Consider the following 13322-nt stretch of genomic DNA (forward strand, 5'->3'; position numbering starts at 1 on the left):
TGCTGCTCTCATTGAGCAGGGAAACTACAAAGCACTATAAGAAAAAAAAAAAAAAAAAAAGAAGAAGGAGTGCAAAAAAAAACGCCTAGTGCATTGCCTTAATAACCATAGAATTTATTAAGAAGCCGAAAACACTCACAAGCATTTAAAATCACAACTCCAACATAGTAAATCCCAGATCGCTGTGTTGGGAATCTGATGCGTTTCGGAAGGCATGCCCCCCTCAGAGCTGAAGAGGAAGGGAGCGTGTCGCCCAAAGCGCTTCAGCTTTCCCAACACAGCGATCTGGGATCTGCCATGTTGGAGTTGTGAATTTAAATGCTTGTGATGCCCTCATGTTTGTGAGTATGTATTTGGCTTCTTAATAAATTATATGGCGATTAAGGTAATGCACTAGGCATTTGCGCCCTCCTTTGTTTTCTTATAGATGTAAAAAAACACCTATACTCAAACCAGGTTAAGAATCAGCTATTAAAAAAAAAAAAAAAACTTGTAGTAGGGCAATATTAAAACACAGGGGGTTTTCTTCTGAAAATACTACTACAATGGCTGCAGTATTTTCTGACATTGTACAAGTATGCAGACCTGGAGTCGTGACTTTACTCCTGACTTTCTAATTCGTAGGTTTGTTGTAGCTAAGTGTCTCATAGAATTAAAGCCATAAGAAATGAAAATTGCAGCCCACTGAACTGTGGATGTTGGCTAGAGAAATAATACGTTTATAAAAAGTCCACAGCTGGCCCGGAGATGAAAAATAGGAAAAAAAACACTTAGTTGTGCAGTAGCCAAACTCCTCGCATTTTTAGAAGGTGGTTGCCCAATTGCTTCACTAGAAATTTTCTTTAACGTGACCAATTTTTTTTTTTTTTTTTAGGAGGTTATCAAAACAAAACCTTCTGTGACGTATTTTCTACTCCTACCCCAAGATCCTTCCAGCGCCGGCCACATGAATGAAGGCTTAGGCATTTGGTCATGAGAACTCTCCTCAAAAGGGAGGATTGGAAAAAGGTCTATCCTTTCACATAATTCTTGCAAAGCATTTTGTCAAGGAAATATAAGAATTTTAGCTATAGTCTCCCTCCAAGCAAGATTGATAACAGTTAAACATTTGTATAGAACCCAACGTTCAAGGGAAGAGGCTAGAGCCCCATTTATTTTGTACGTTGTTTTGCCTGGGGAACCCCCAGCGGTTTACTTAAAATAGGTGTCCTGACTGCCAGACTGTTCTACTGCCCAGCTTTCTCTATAGCAGGAAACATAAGCACAAAGTTTGGAGTATTAAAAACTTAAGCAAAGACAATATTAACTGCAATAGAGCGGTTGCACATAGCAACTTCTATTATTCCTATCATCTTCACAGGGAATATGTGAAGCAGACGGATAGGCTGCTATAGAGGACAATTCCAATTTTACTTTCAATACATTTTTATTGAAAACGTTTTAACGTATACAACGTGTCGGATATACAGATAGAAACTTGATATCGATAACTCACAAGTCATAAGCAGCAGTACATCAAATAGAGAAACTGTGCCAAACGGGACGGGAACCAAATTTGTTTCAAAGGCTTTTTTTTTTTTAAAGTGACTATGAAAATTATAAAGTAGTCAGGACAAGCCATATCTTTTGAACTAGAATAAACATTACAATCAAGACACTTTAACTACAGGACAGCCTAATGGTACCTTACCTGATGTCAGGATTCTCATCACTGCAGCTGCTCAGTAGAAGAGGCATCAGTTTGTGAAAGTATGAATATCTGTCTCTGAGCTCCAGAAGCCAATTCCCGACAACAACAGTTACTGCTTGCCGAACCTAAAAAAAAAACAAAACAAAACAAAAAAAAAAAAAAAACACACACAAACCATCAGATTGAAAATATAAACCAGAAGTTTAGCGCTGATCTCTGTGGTACCCACAATTCAAAGTTGAGGACAAAAAGTTTTAGAAAGATGTACAACAAGGGAAATTAGCTCAGCATTAAGGTAAAAAAACATTTTGCCACTTGCTGTGTCCCTCAAACACTGACCGATCACATCAATCCAGTACTGTGCCAGGCTGATAGTCTTCTCTCTCCTCTCCCTGCTTTTACTACATTACACTGATGCCGCGTACACACGAGCGGACTTTCCGGCATACTTGGTAGGGCGGACCAGAGTCCGCCGGACAATCTGACCGTGTGTAGGCTCCGGCGGACTTTTTCCCAAAAGTCCGCCGGACCTAGATTTGAAACATGTTTTAAATCTTTCCGTCGGACTCAGTTTCTGACGGAAAGTCCGCTCGTCTGTGTGCTGGTCCGACGGAAAGCCTGCTCGTCTGTATGCTGGTCCAACGGACCAGATACAACGCAAGGGCAGGGTATTGCATTTCGCGCTCGCTGCAATAGGAAAAACAAATTTTCCTATTGCGGCGAGCGCGGGGCATACCAGGCTCTTAGGTCTGGTATGGATTTTAAAGGGAACCCCCTACGCCGGCTTCCTCTTCTCCCGGCGTCCGGTTGGTTCTTCTCCGCTCCCTCTGGCCTCTTCTCCCGGTGTTCCAGTTCTTCTGCCGGATCCTCCGCTGTCTTCATGCCGCTCTTTTGCCAGCGGAGGTCCGGACTTCTGGGCTTCTTGTCTTCTTCCCTTCTCCAGATGTTGACATGACACTCTCTCCGGCTGGACTGCTCTCTGAGCGCTCCGTTGTGACCTATATAGGCGGAGACCCCGCCCCCTTATGACGTCACAGTCCCTGGGCATGCTGGGACTGTGACGTTTTAGGGGGCGTGGTCACTGGGTGATGTTGACCACGCCCCCTAAAACGTCACAGTCCCAGCATGCCCAGGGACTGTGACGTCATAAGGGGGCGGGGTCTCCGCCTATATGAGTCACAACGGAGCCCTCAGAGAGCAGTCCAGCCAGAGAGAGCGTCATGTCAACATCTGGAGAAGAGAAGAGGGAAGAAGACAAGAAGCCCAGAAGTCCGGACCTACGCTGGCAAAAGAACGGCATGATGACAGCGGAGGAGCCGGCAGAAGAGGCCAGAGGGAGCGGAGAAGAACCAACCGGACGCCGGGAGAAGAGGAACCCCCGAAGCCGGAAGAAGACCCCCCCGGAGCGGTTTAATAAATTAATTTAAAAATCTGTGTAGTGTGTTTTATTATTGACACTTTTTCCCTAGGTGCATGGGTAGGGGTACCATGTACCCCATACTCATTCACATAGGGTGGGGGGCCGGGATCTGGGGGCCCTCTTATAGGGGGCTACCGGATTCCGATAAGGTTGTCGGGAAGAGGCCCTTGTCCTCATCAACATGGGGACAAGGTGCTGTGGGGTGGGGGGGTCCCACAGGGCGCCCCCTCCCCCAAAGCACCCACCCCCCATGTTGAGGGCATGCGGCCTGGTACGGCTCGGGGGGGGGGGGGGGCGCTCGCTCGTCCCCACCCCCTTTCCTGACCGGCCTGCGTGCTCGGATCGGGGTCTGGTATGGATTTTAGGGGGGACCCCGCGCCGTTTTTTCGGCGTAGGGGGTTCCCTTTATAACCCATACCAGACCTAAGGGCCTGGTATGACCCGCGACGGGGCTTGCAAGGTGTCAATCTCGCCGATAAAAGCGGCAAGATTGTCTTCCTTTTCTAGTCCCGTCGTACCTGACTCACGTTCAAAATGAACGGACTTGTCCATGTGTGGGCAAGTCCGTTCATTCTGAAAGTCTGCCGTAACTCCGGTGAAAGTCCGTCGGAAAGACGGGCGGACCTAGCCCGCCGGAAAGTCTGGTTGTGTGTGGGCAAGTCAGTCCGTTTTAAAGTTCGGCGCACCTGGCAGACAAAGTCCGTCGGAAAGTCTGCTGGACCAAGTATGCCAGAAAGTCCGATCGTGTGTACGCGGCATGAGAGCAGCAAGAGTCATTGGCTCCTGTTGCAGTCATTCAAATCCTGTGAGAAGAGAGCTGGGGTTGAGCCGAGCTGTACTGTGTTTGCCTGTGGATGTACACAGCCCGGCTCAGAAGCGAGCCCACATGTCTGCCCCCATAGCAAGTGACTTACTATATTGACAGGCACAGAAGAGTAGATATATCCCCTGAGGATGTGCATTGCACGAAACGCATCGGAGGGGCCTTACGTGCTGATGTCATGCCGCCGTATCCAAGGTAAGGATTGCTGGCCATTGCTGCAAGTCCGGCCGTGTTGTTTTTACCTTGATGTACATCATGTGGAATGTTTTTATTTGGCAATTTAATTGCTAATCAGCCTTTTAAAACATACTATACTAAATACTACCTTTTGGGCGCTGTATGGTACGCATCTTTTCAATTAGGATTCCTGCCTGATTGAGTACTTTAACATCTGGAGAATTTTTTGAATGGCTGCTGTGGGTTCCTGTAGAAAGGCTTGATACGTATATGCTGTTTATCAACTGCATTCTGGTGAGTGCATATTGGTGGAGGAAGAGCACTGGAGTCACTTTACATATCCTTATTGTTGCACTGGAAAGTGTTACTTTCAGGGGATTCTTTCTTCAATTCTCACAAAAACCTTGTCACTTTGAGGACTTTTATTATGGACACTATTAGACTATGGGGTTGATTTACTAAAGGCAAATCCACTCTGCACTACAAGCGCACTGCAAGTGCACTTGGAAGTGCAGTCGCTGCAGATCTGAAATGAGGGGAAGATCTGAAATGAGGGGAAGATCTGAAATGAGGGGAAGATCTGCTGATTTTATCGTCCAATCATGTACAAGCAAAAATACAGTTTTTTACTTTCCTTGCAAGTCCCCTTCGGATCTACAGCGACTGCACTTCCAAGTGCACTTGTAGTGCAAAGTGGATTTGCCTTTAGTAAATAAACCCCTATGTGCATGATTTTCCACTATTTTCATTCTTATCTATTTTAAAGGTTAATATTTTACTTATATGATTGTTATAGGATTGTCACTTGATGTTTATAGCGCTGCACTTCTTTGAATGTAATTACTGTATTGGGTTGGTCACCTTTAGTGCCAGCAGCTTCGCCTCCTGAGTGCTCACTGGTTTCTCTAATACTTCTACAGAAGAGAGGAAGCCAAGATTGCTGGCAGGGGATCCCAGAAGAGAAGGTTCGGGGCTGCTCTGTGCAATCCATTGCACAGAGCAGTTGAGTATAATATGCTTATTTTAATAAAAAATATTTTTGCCTTTGGAAAAGCTATAAAGGCATCCTCAAATAATGTAAAGGGTTTATGGATGTAAATCACTTAACAGCTTTTATTCATGAGTAAATGCAAAGTGTTCATCTCTTCAGTCATCATTGCTATAGCAGAGGTGTCAAAGCACTCTGATTCAAAATGTCACTTTCATTTCCCATTGCATGAGTGGAAGGAAAATCTGCCGTTTTCATCCAAAAGAGAAGCATATTAGTGGAAATCTACTGCCCTTAATTAACAGCGTAGGGTTCTATTACTAAATAACAGCTTGTTTTTATTGAGAAGCCTATAATGATGAAACTGTTGGATGTGAGTGAAAGGTATTTGTTGGCATCCAATACTTGTTATGCCAAACATCCTACTGAAGAGCTTCCTCCTTGGCAAGCGCCGCCTCCACCCACTCGCTCATTGCCAACCAATCTAGTGATTGAAAATCTGTGACAACAACCTCATCTTAACCTTTTCAAGATGTGTGGGGATGGAATGTGGATATGGCAGCACAATGGTTTAAATACTCAGACTGTTTGGGGTTTTTTGGCGCAGCAAAGTCTTTGCTTTGCAAAGGTTGCAATCCAATTTTTATTTCTTAATAGAAGAAGTACTCTGGCATACATAATAATAGTAGCAAATATTGTTTCAAATGTAACTAAATATAAACAATTACCCTTTTAAAAAACTTTCCTTCTCACAAGACAATCTGCAGACTTCAAGCCTTCATAATCCAAAAATGTATGTCCTTACCCAACAACTCCATTTTGACCTTGGTTAAAGTGGTTGTAAACCTCAGACATGAAATATGAACAAAGCATATCCCTCTATAGTGTGTACTTGTCTCAATTAAGAGCACAAAGTGTCAGTTCTGTCTGCTGCTTCCTTCCTCTGTTATCAGCATGAATCACCTCTAAAACGTTTCCCTGACACCAAGAGGAAAAAAAGTGACAGGGAAGGGAGCTCCAGCTGATTGACAGCATCAGCTGTGTGTGTTCTCCTCCCTGAGCTCCTCAGAGTGTGACTTCAGCTCTCCACCCCATTTTTTTTTCTAAAGGCTCAGATAAGCTTTATAAATTCTGGACTTTGAATGGGTGAAGAGCAGAGAAGACTGCAGATAAACAGGTAAAACATTTGTGGGGGGGGGGGTGTAATCTCTGCGAGTATCACTAGTCACTTCACTGGGTATATGTAAGGGTTCAGCAACTTTCAGAATGACTCAGCTGTGGCATGTAGAACAAATTCAAATTTGTATACATGCACCAACGCAGCTAAAATGGCAACCAAAATGTCTCCCCCAAATAAATGGTTGTAGGTTTCTGAAACTATATGGGGTTATTGTAGTTGCAAACATGCTGGATTTCTGATGGTAAAATCTAAATGACAGATTTCACCAGCACATCGTAATCAAAGATAAAGACAGGACATTTGTCACACTTGTGAATGAGGCCATTAGTGATTACATGTAGGACAGGGTTATGCAATTAGCGGACCTCCAGCTGTTGCAAAACTACAAGTCCCATGAGGCATAGCAAGACTCTGACAGCCACAAGCATGACACCCAGAAGCAGAGCTTGATGGGACTTGTAGTTTTGCAACAGCTTGAGGTCCACTATTTGCATATCCCTGATGTAGGAGATCTAACGGGGGTTCCCAGCAATTAGCTGTGGGCAGAAACCACACAAATCAATGGAAGGCAGACAGCTTCCACAGCTAATTGCGGGAGCTCCTTGTAATCACTAAACCGCCGATTACCTGCAAAAAAATCAGCCCTGGACGCAGACTGTCTGCTTTCAATGTGGCTTTCCACCTATAATTAATTGCTGGGAACCCCCACTGGGTATACTGCATGTAATAAGAACCGGCATCCCAGGGCCACCAACAACCCCTTCCTCAGGCAGGAGTGACAACAAAAATCTAGATTAGCCAGAGTCCCCCACCCTTAGAAACACATAAAACATGCAGTGGCGAGGTGGTAAGGCATTGGCCTCGTAAACCAAAACTCATGGGTTCAATCCTCGTCTGTGCCTGCAATTTTACGATGGGGGAGGGGGTAACTCTGATTTGTTATGGTGGTCTATTTAACCACATGCCGACCAGCCGCCGCAGTTATACTGTGGCAACATGGCTCGGCTGCGCGAATCGCCCTCATGGTACCATAGACGGCCAGCTTTTGCACAAACCAATCAATATACGCTTATTGCGATTTTTTTACCAAAAATATGTAGAATACGTATCAGCCTAAACTGAGGAAAAAAATGTTTTTTTTATATATATATTTTTGGGGGATATTTATTATAGCAAAAAGTAAAAAAAATTTTTTTCTCAAAATTGTCGTTCTTTTTTTGTTTATAGTGCAAAAAATAAAAACCGCAGAGGTGATCAAATACCAGCAAAAGAAAGCTCTATTTGTGGGAAAAAAGGTACGTCAATTTTGTTTGGGTGCAACATCGCATGACCGCGCAATTGTCAAAGCGACGCAGTGCAAAAAGTGCTGTGGTCAGGAAGGGGGTAAAATCTTCCGGGGCTGAAGTGGTTAAACTCTGTATTTGTTTCCTGTTCATGGTCACTGCTGCCTTTAGCTGGCCATATATGCGTCTGTTTTTTTTTTGTTCAGCCAGCTGGTTGCATGAAAGATTTGACTGGATTCCCCAATCCACACATTTGAGGTGGATGGGGGAATTCTCCATGCTGTGTCATTGTATTCTGACAGCAGGGAGACTTCCCTGACGTCAGAATACACAGATCAGCGCTGCTGACTATAGCCTGCAGAGCTGGTCAAGAGGAAATTTTCCAGCAGGGCAGCTGTACAGAAGTTGATTGGTAGTTTGACTTTTTTTACTACCACAGTGCCCATAAAATGGATTAAAATTCGTCAGGTACCTGCTGAACCGAACAAATTGCAATACATCTATTGGCAGCTTTAGTAAGAAGTATTTAGTGACCTCTAAATGTCATAGGACATTTTTTAGTCTCCTATCTTCAACTTTGAGTATGGTGTGCTGGTGATATATTTTCTTGGTACTATTGGTAGAGGGCAGGGAGCCCTGTCAATGAGAGCATCTAGTAAGATCCTGACAATTTAGACATCAACTTTTTTTTTTTTTGGGGGGGGAGGGAGACATAAGGGTAGCTCTTGAGACTGGAAATGGTTAAGCTATGTGCAGGTGCAGCTTTAAATGAATGGCTATCAACAATCCAGAAGGGAAAAAGGGGTGCTGACTGCAAAGAGGAGAGGGAGAGATGGGGTAGGCACATGCACAGATGGGTCTACGATGGGCAATAACTTCCAAGTGCTACTGATCTTCATTTTAACTTTACATACTTGTGGCGAATCATCAAAAAGTCTCTGCGCCAAATGAGAAAGAGCATCGTCCACGGACTTCCCGTTGCCATGCTGTATCACAGCTCCTGTTGTCTGGATGACAGCTATACGCACTTTAGAATGCTGATGTGATATTGTCTGCATAAGAGGTTTTATGAGCGATTCCGACTGCATGTGAAAATGTTCTGAAACAAAAAAAAAAGAGCAGATTTCTTTTAAACTGATGCAATAGTGATTCTGTTGTCCAGTTAAGTATTGTCTGGCTGTGCAATACACACACATTTATCCAAGTTTTATCCCTTTAAAGACCCAAGTACAGAAAAATAACTGTTCATCTGCCAGAAATGCATTCAGCGGCCCAGCTTCTGCTGCTAGAGAGAAGCGAGTGCATTGTGCATATGCATAGTTTGAATGAGCTGGAGCAGCTGCTGCTGTGTCCAGCCACACTTCCTGCGGACTTCCTGCTGACAGGCCATGCACGGCCCACACACATGGAGGAGAAATAGAGCAACACTTTTACTGGCCGGACAGTGGTATGTAATGTGTTTGGGAATTCTGGAATGCAATGGGGTTTTTTTGGGAAAAATTCAGGAAAGGTGAATATTTGTTGACTAAGTGGTGTCAGCCCTGCCCAGTGTCTTTTGTTCAAATACTCAACCACAGCTATTCTCCTAACTCCACAACATAAAGGCAAACCTGCCTACAGCCATTTATTACTATGGTGGGCTTTACGTGCCAGCTGTGTATCCTGGATGCGGAAAAACACCCACAGCCTATTTTATGGCCTCATGTATTTCTCAAGGATGTTTGAGTCTCTATAATTCCTTGTAAACATCAGTTCTCTATGGAATACCGCATGCACACATATACGTACAATCAGTACCAGCAGAATGAGGTCCCATTCACACGCTTTTGTTTTTTTCCCCGTGTTTGTGGCATGATAGCATAGGGTAGCCCTTTCTACCTGTGAAACACACCAGAGCAGCTCCTGCACTTTTCATTTCCCCCTCAGTGAGCCTCATGTGTTTTGTTACATGACTGGGGTGCCATTAAGGCTGCGTTCACACCGGAGCACCGCTTCAAGTGTCCTTATCGCGATAGCGATACAGGCAAAAAAATGCACCAAAGTAGCTCATGTACTTTTGGCTCTGAACCAAGCCCATTTTGTGATACCTGTGTTTGGGGTGCCATTAACCACTTGTCTACTGGACACTTTGATCCCCTTCCTGCCCAGGCCAATATTCAGCGGTCTCACATTTTGAATGACAATTGCGCGGTCATGCAACACTTTACTGAGGAAATTATTTTTTTGAGACAGATAGAGCTTTCTTTTGGTGGTATTTAAAGGGGTTGTAAACCTTTGTGTTTTTTCACCTTAACGCATCCTATGCATTAAGGTGAAAAAACACCTGGCAGTGACCGGCCCCCCAGCCCCCCCCATTTTACTTACCTGAGCCCCGGAACTTGACCTGGCGGGGACGCGCTGTCCCTCTGCCTGTGGTTCTCAGCTCTTGATTGGATAGATTGATAGCAGCGCAGCCGTTGGCTCCTGCTGCTGTCAATCAAATGCCGCAGGCACCGGGGGCGGGGCTGAGTCGTACATTCGGCGGCTATGGACACCGAATGCTGGACTCGGGAGTGCGCCCGCAAGGTAACCCCCTCAGGAGAGCGCTTCTCCTAGGGGGTTATCTGATGTGGGGAGGAGCCGCGAGAGTCACCGAGGGACTCCAGAAGAGGATGTTCGGGGCCATTTTGTGCAAAACGAGCTGCACAGTGGAAGTAGGATAGGTTTGTCATTTAAAAAAAAAAAAAAAAACCTAACCCTTACAATCACAATTGTGTTTTTTTTATTTTTTTGCTAAAATGAAAGAAAGACATAACATTTTGAAAAAAAAATAAATCTTTTTTTTTTTTGTTTCTGTTATAAAGTTTTGTAAATGGATAATTTTTCTTCTGCACTGATAACAAGGGCAAGGATGATCAATGCCCCGATTATCAGTGTAAATGTCCTCTGTCACAGGATAGCTGAGGAGGGGAAATGCCGATAATCGGCATTTGTTTACATGTGATCAGCTGTGATTGGACACAGCTGATCACATGATAAAGGGCCACCATGACTGGCCCTTTACCTCGCTCTGTCTGATCAGAGTGTGTCTGACGCCCACCCCGGGGACGGTGGGTTCTGGGAGGATGACAATAGATGCACTTCCAGAACTGGACAATCACGCTGTAATCATCTTCTGGCTATAGCACGGTCGGCAAGTGGTTACAAAATAATGGCACTACAAGCATGATATGCGATTTGCCATGCTTTTTATCGTGCTTCCAGAGATGAGGGACGAAATGCGCATTTCTGTCTGTGCGCCTGGAAAACTTTGGTGTGAACGCAGCCTAAGAATTATGGTCCTTTCACAGCAGAATGTGGTGCGGGAAACCTCCACTCAGGGCGGGCTTCAAGCAGCACATTCAGGAAGCACTGCACAAACGCAGCGTGTTTGAGCGCACCTGATCACATGGTACAAGAGTACCGCACAATCTGGTTGCAGCATGTTTCCAAAATTAGCTCTTGCAGTACTTTTGATGCAGTGCGATTTCAGCCCATTCAAAATGAGTGGGCTAAAAATGGTACTACTCAGAACTAGGGTTGCACTGATAACATTTTTTTTTTTTTTTTACTGGTGAGTACCAATACTTTCGGTCAGGTGCTCGCTGATACTGAGTACCGATACTTTTGCGGTGCGATTGGAGTCCATACAAAATGTATGGGCTCAAACCGCACTGCAAAGAATCGCATGCATTTTGTACAGGAATGCTGTCTGAATCACGTGCAATATCCCACACAGCTCCTGTGTGAACCCTGGCTGAAGTCACTGTGACAAGCCCTGGTTTACACAAGAGCGGTGGGGGGAACTGCATGCGATTCGGACAGGAATCACACCGCATTCCTGTTCAAATCGCATGCGATTTGAGCCCATTAATTTTGTATGGGCTCAAATTACACCGCAAAAGATATCAGTTTCAGCTATCAGAGCACTTGCACGAGTATGAATGCAAATGCTTAGTATCAGCACTAATACCAGTATCGGTGCTACCCTACTCAGAACTGCATGTGATTCGCACAGGATCGTGCATGCATTCCTATGTCATTCATGTGTGAATGGGCTCTTAACGGCGCTGCAATCACAATGTGCATTTTGCCACGTGTTTCCAGAGATGAGGGCAGAATGCTTAGGTGCAAATGCAGCCTTATGGCCTGTACACACGAACCTGAAAATTGGACGACAGATCATCCGTTTTTTGGGTTTTTTTTTGCATGCTAGTTGCATATCGAAAATGGAGAGGTTACTAAAGTGATGCAAATTCTCGTACGACAGAATAATAAATTTAAATTTTTTTTTTTTTTTAAATTGGAAGCGATGTCATGCGTTGTAATGTATTTCTATTGTATTTTCAGACAACTGTACTGAATAAACAAAAAATGGTATGATCTGGTATTGTATGAGAAAAATTTTCATGTTTGTCCAATCAGATAATAACGGATGAACTGTCGGTTCTCAAAAGCTGTGTAGAAACGATCCGATTATCATAAAGCGGTATTTTCCATCCGATTTTCGGATCGTGTGTACGGGCCATAAGAATTAGCAGCACTGTAAGTGCGATGTGCATTTTGTGGCACTTTTCACACTTCGCTGCGTGTGTTGCTGGAAGGGGAAGGTGTGATGGGGGGTGTAGAGGGGTGACATTACCCGGGATGGCCCTGGCGTAGTTGGCGGCACACCTGCAGCTTTCCTTCTTGACCTCCGGGAATGGATCTACGATGGTCCTCTGTAATATCCTCACCATCTCGTCCAGGTAGGGGCCCAGCTTCCTCCCACACACCTCCACCAGCAGGGTGAGGAGCTGGCTGAGGCCCAGGCGGAGCTCCTCAGAGGGCTCTGTGATCTCCTGGTGGCCCAGGCGCTGGCTGATAGTCGGGATGAGGTAGGGAAGGGACTCCTCAGGTCTGGGCACATTGGTGACACAATAGGTGATGATCTGGATGGACACCTCCCGGCACTTCTCCATGGGGTCCGCCAAGCACCGGAGCAGAGGTCTCAGCAGCTCCCCGAACACTTCCTGCAGAGCCCCGCTGGACAGCCGCTTGTCCTCCACCTCCTTCTGGATGGCGGCCAGGGCTCTCCTCCGGGTGTTCTTGTTGTCATCGTTCAGGCAGTTCAGGTGCCGGGCCAATGCCTGAGAGACCTCACTGGCTGCACGCTGCTCTCCCTCCGCCGCCATGTTTGCCGGCCTTAGTTACCACAAGCGGCTTCCTCAACTCAGCGCAGCAACGACGCTTTCAACAAGCTTTGTTAACAAAGAACACTCGGCCGTAGGAGCGGCGAGCTGTGGTTGCTAAGCGACGCGAGGCCTGTACTCCTCTACAACAGGAATGTTTAGGCGGTTTAAGACCAGCCTCGTTTTCGAATTTATGTGTTTACATGTTTAAAACAGGTTTTTTTTTTTTTGTTAGAAAATTACTTAGAACCCCCAAACATTATATATTGTTTTTTTTCTAACACCCTAGAGAATAAAATGGCGGTCATTGCAATACTTTTTTTTCACACCGTATTTGCGTAGCAGTCTTACAAGCTTGCTTTTTTGGAAAAATATCACTTTTTTGAATAAAAAAATAAGACAACAGTAAAGTTAGCTCAATTTCTTTTTTTATATTGTGAAAGATAATGTTACGCCAAATAAATTGATACCCAACATGTCATGCTTTAAAATTGCACCTGCTCGTGGAATGGCGTCAAACTTTTACCCTCAAAAATCTCCATAGGCGATGTTTAAAAAATTCTACAGGTTGC

General features: G+C 44.9%; 1 protein-coding gene across 2 annotated transcripts in view; it reads right to left on the reverse strand.

Moving 5' to 3' along the window:
• DNAAF5 (dynein axonemal assembly factor 5) overlaps positions 1-12985 on the reverse strand; it is an 82382-nt gene extending 69397 nt beyond the window's left edge. The window contains exons 1-3 of one of the 2 annotated variants that reach the window (XM_073636845.1): positions 12222-12982; positions 8476-8660; positions 1691-1815 (exon numbers count right to left, since the gene is read on the reverse strand). In XM_073636845.1, coding sequence (XP_073492946.1) covers positions 1691-1815; positions 8476-8660; positions 12222-12753 — 842 coding nt within the window. In that variant the 5' untranslated portion in view covers positions 12754-12982. Of the gene's footprint in view, positions 1-1690; positions 1816-8475; positions 8661-12221 lie in introns of both variants that reach the window. The other variant, XM_073636846.1, reaches the window with a different exon arrangement.
• Between the last annotated feature and the right edge of the window lie 337 nt (positions 12986-13322).

The sequence above is a fragment of the Aquarana catesbeiana genome, linkage group LG06, assembly GCF_042186555.1.
Source record: "Aquarana catesbeiana isolate 2022-GZ linkage group LG06, ASM4218655v1, whole genome shotgun sequence".
NCBI lineage: Eukaryota > Metazoa > Chordata > Amphibia > Anura > Ranidae > Aquarana > Aquarana catesbeiana.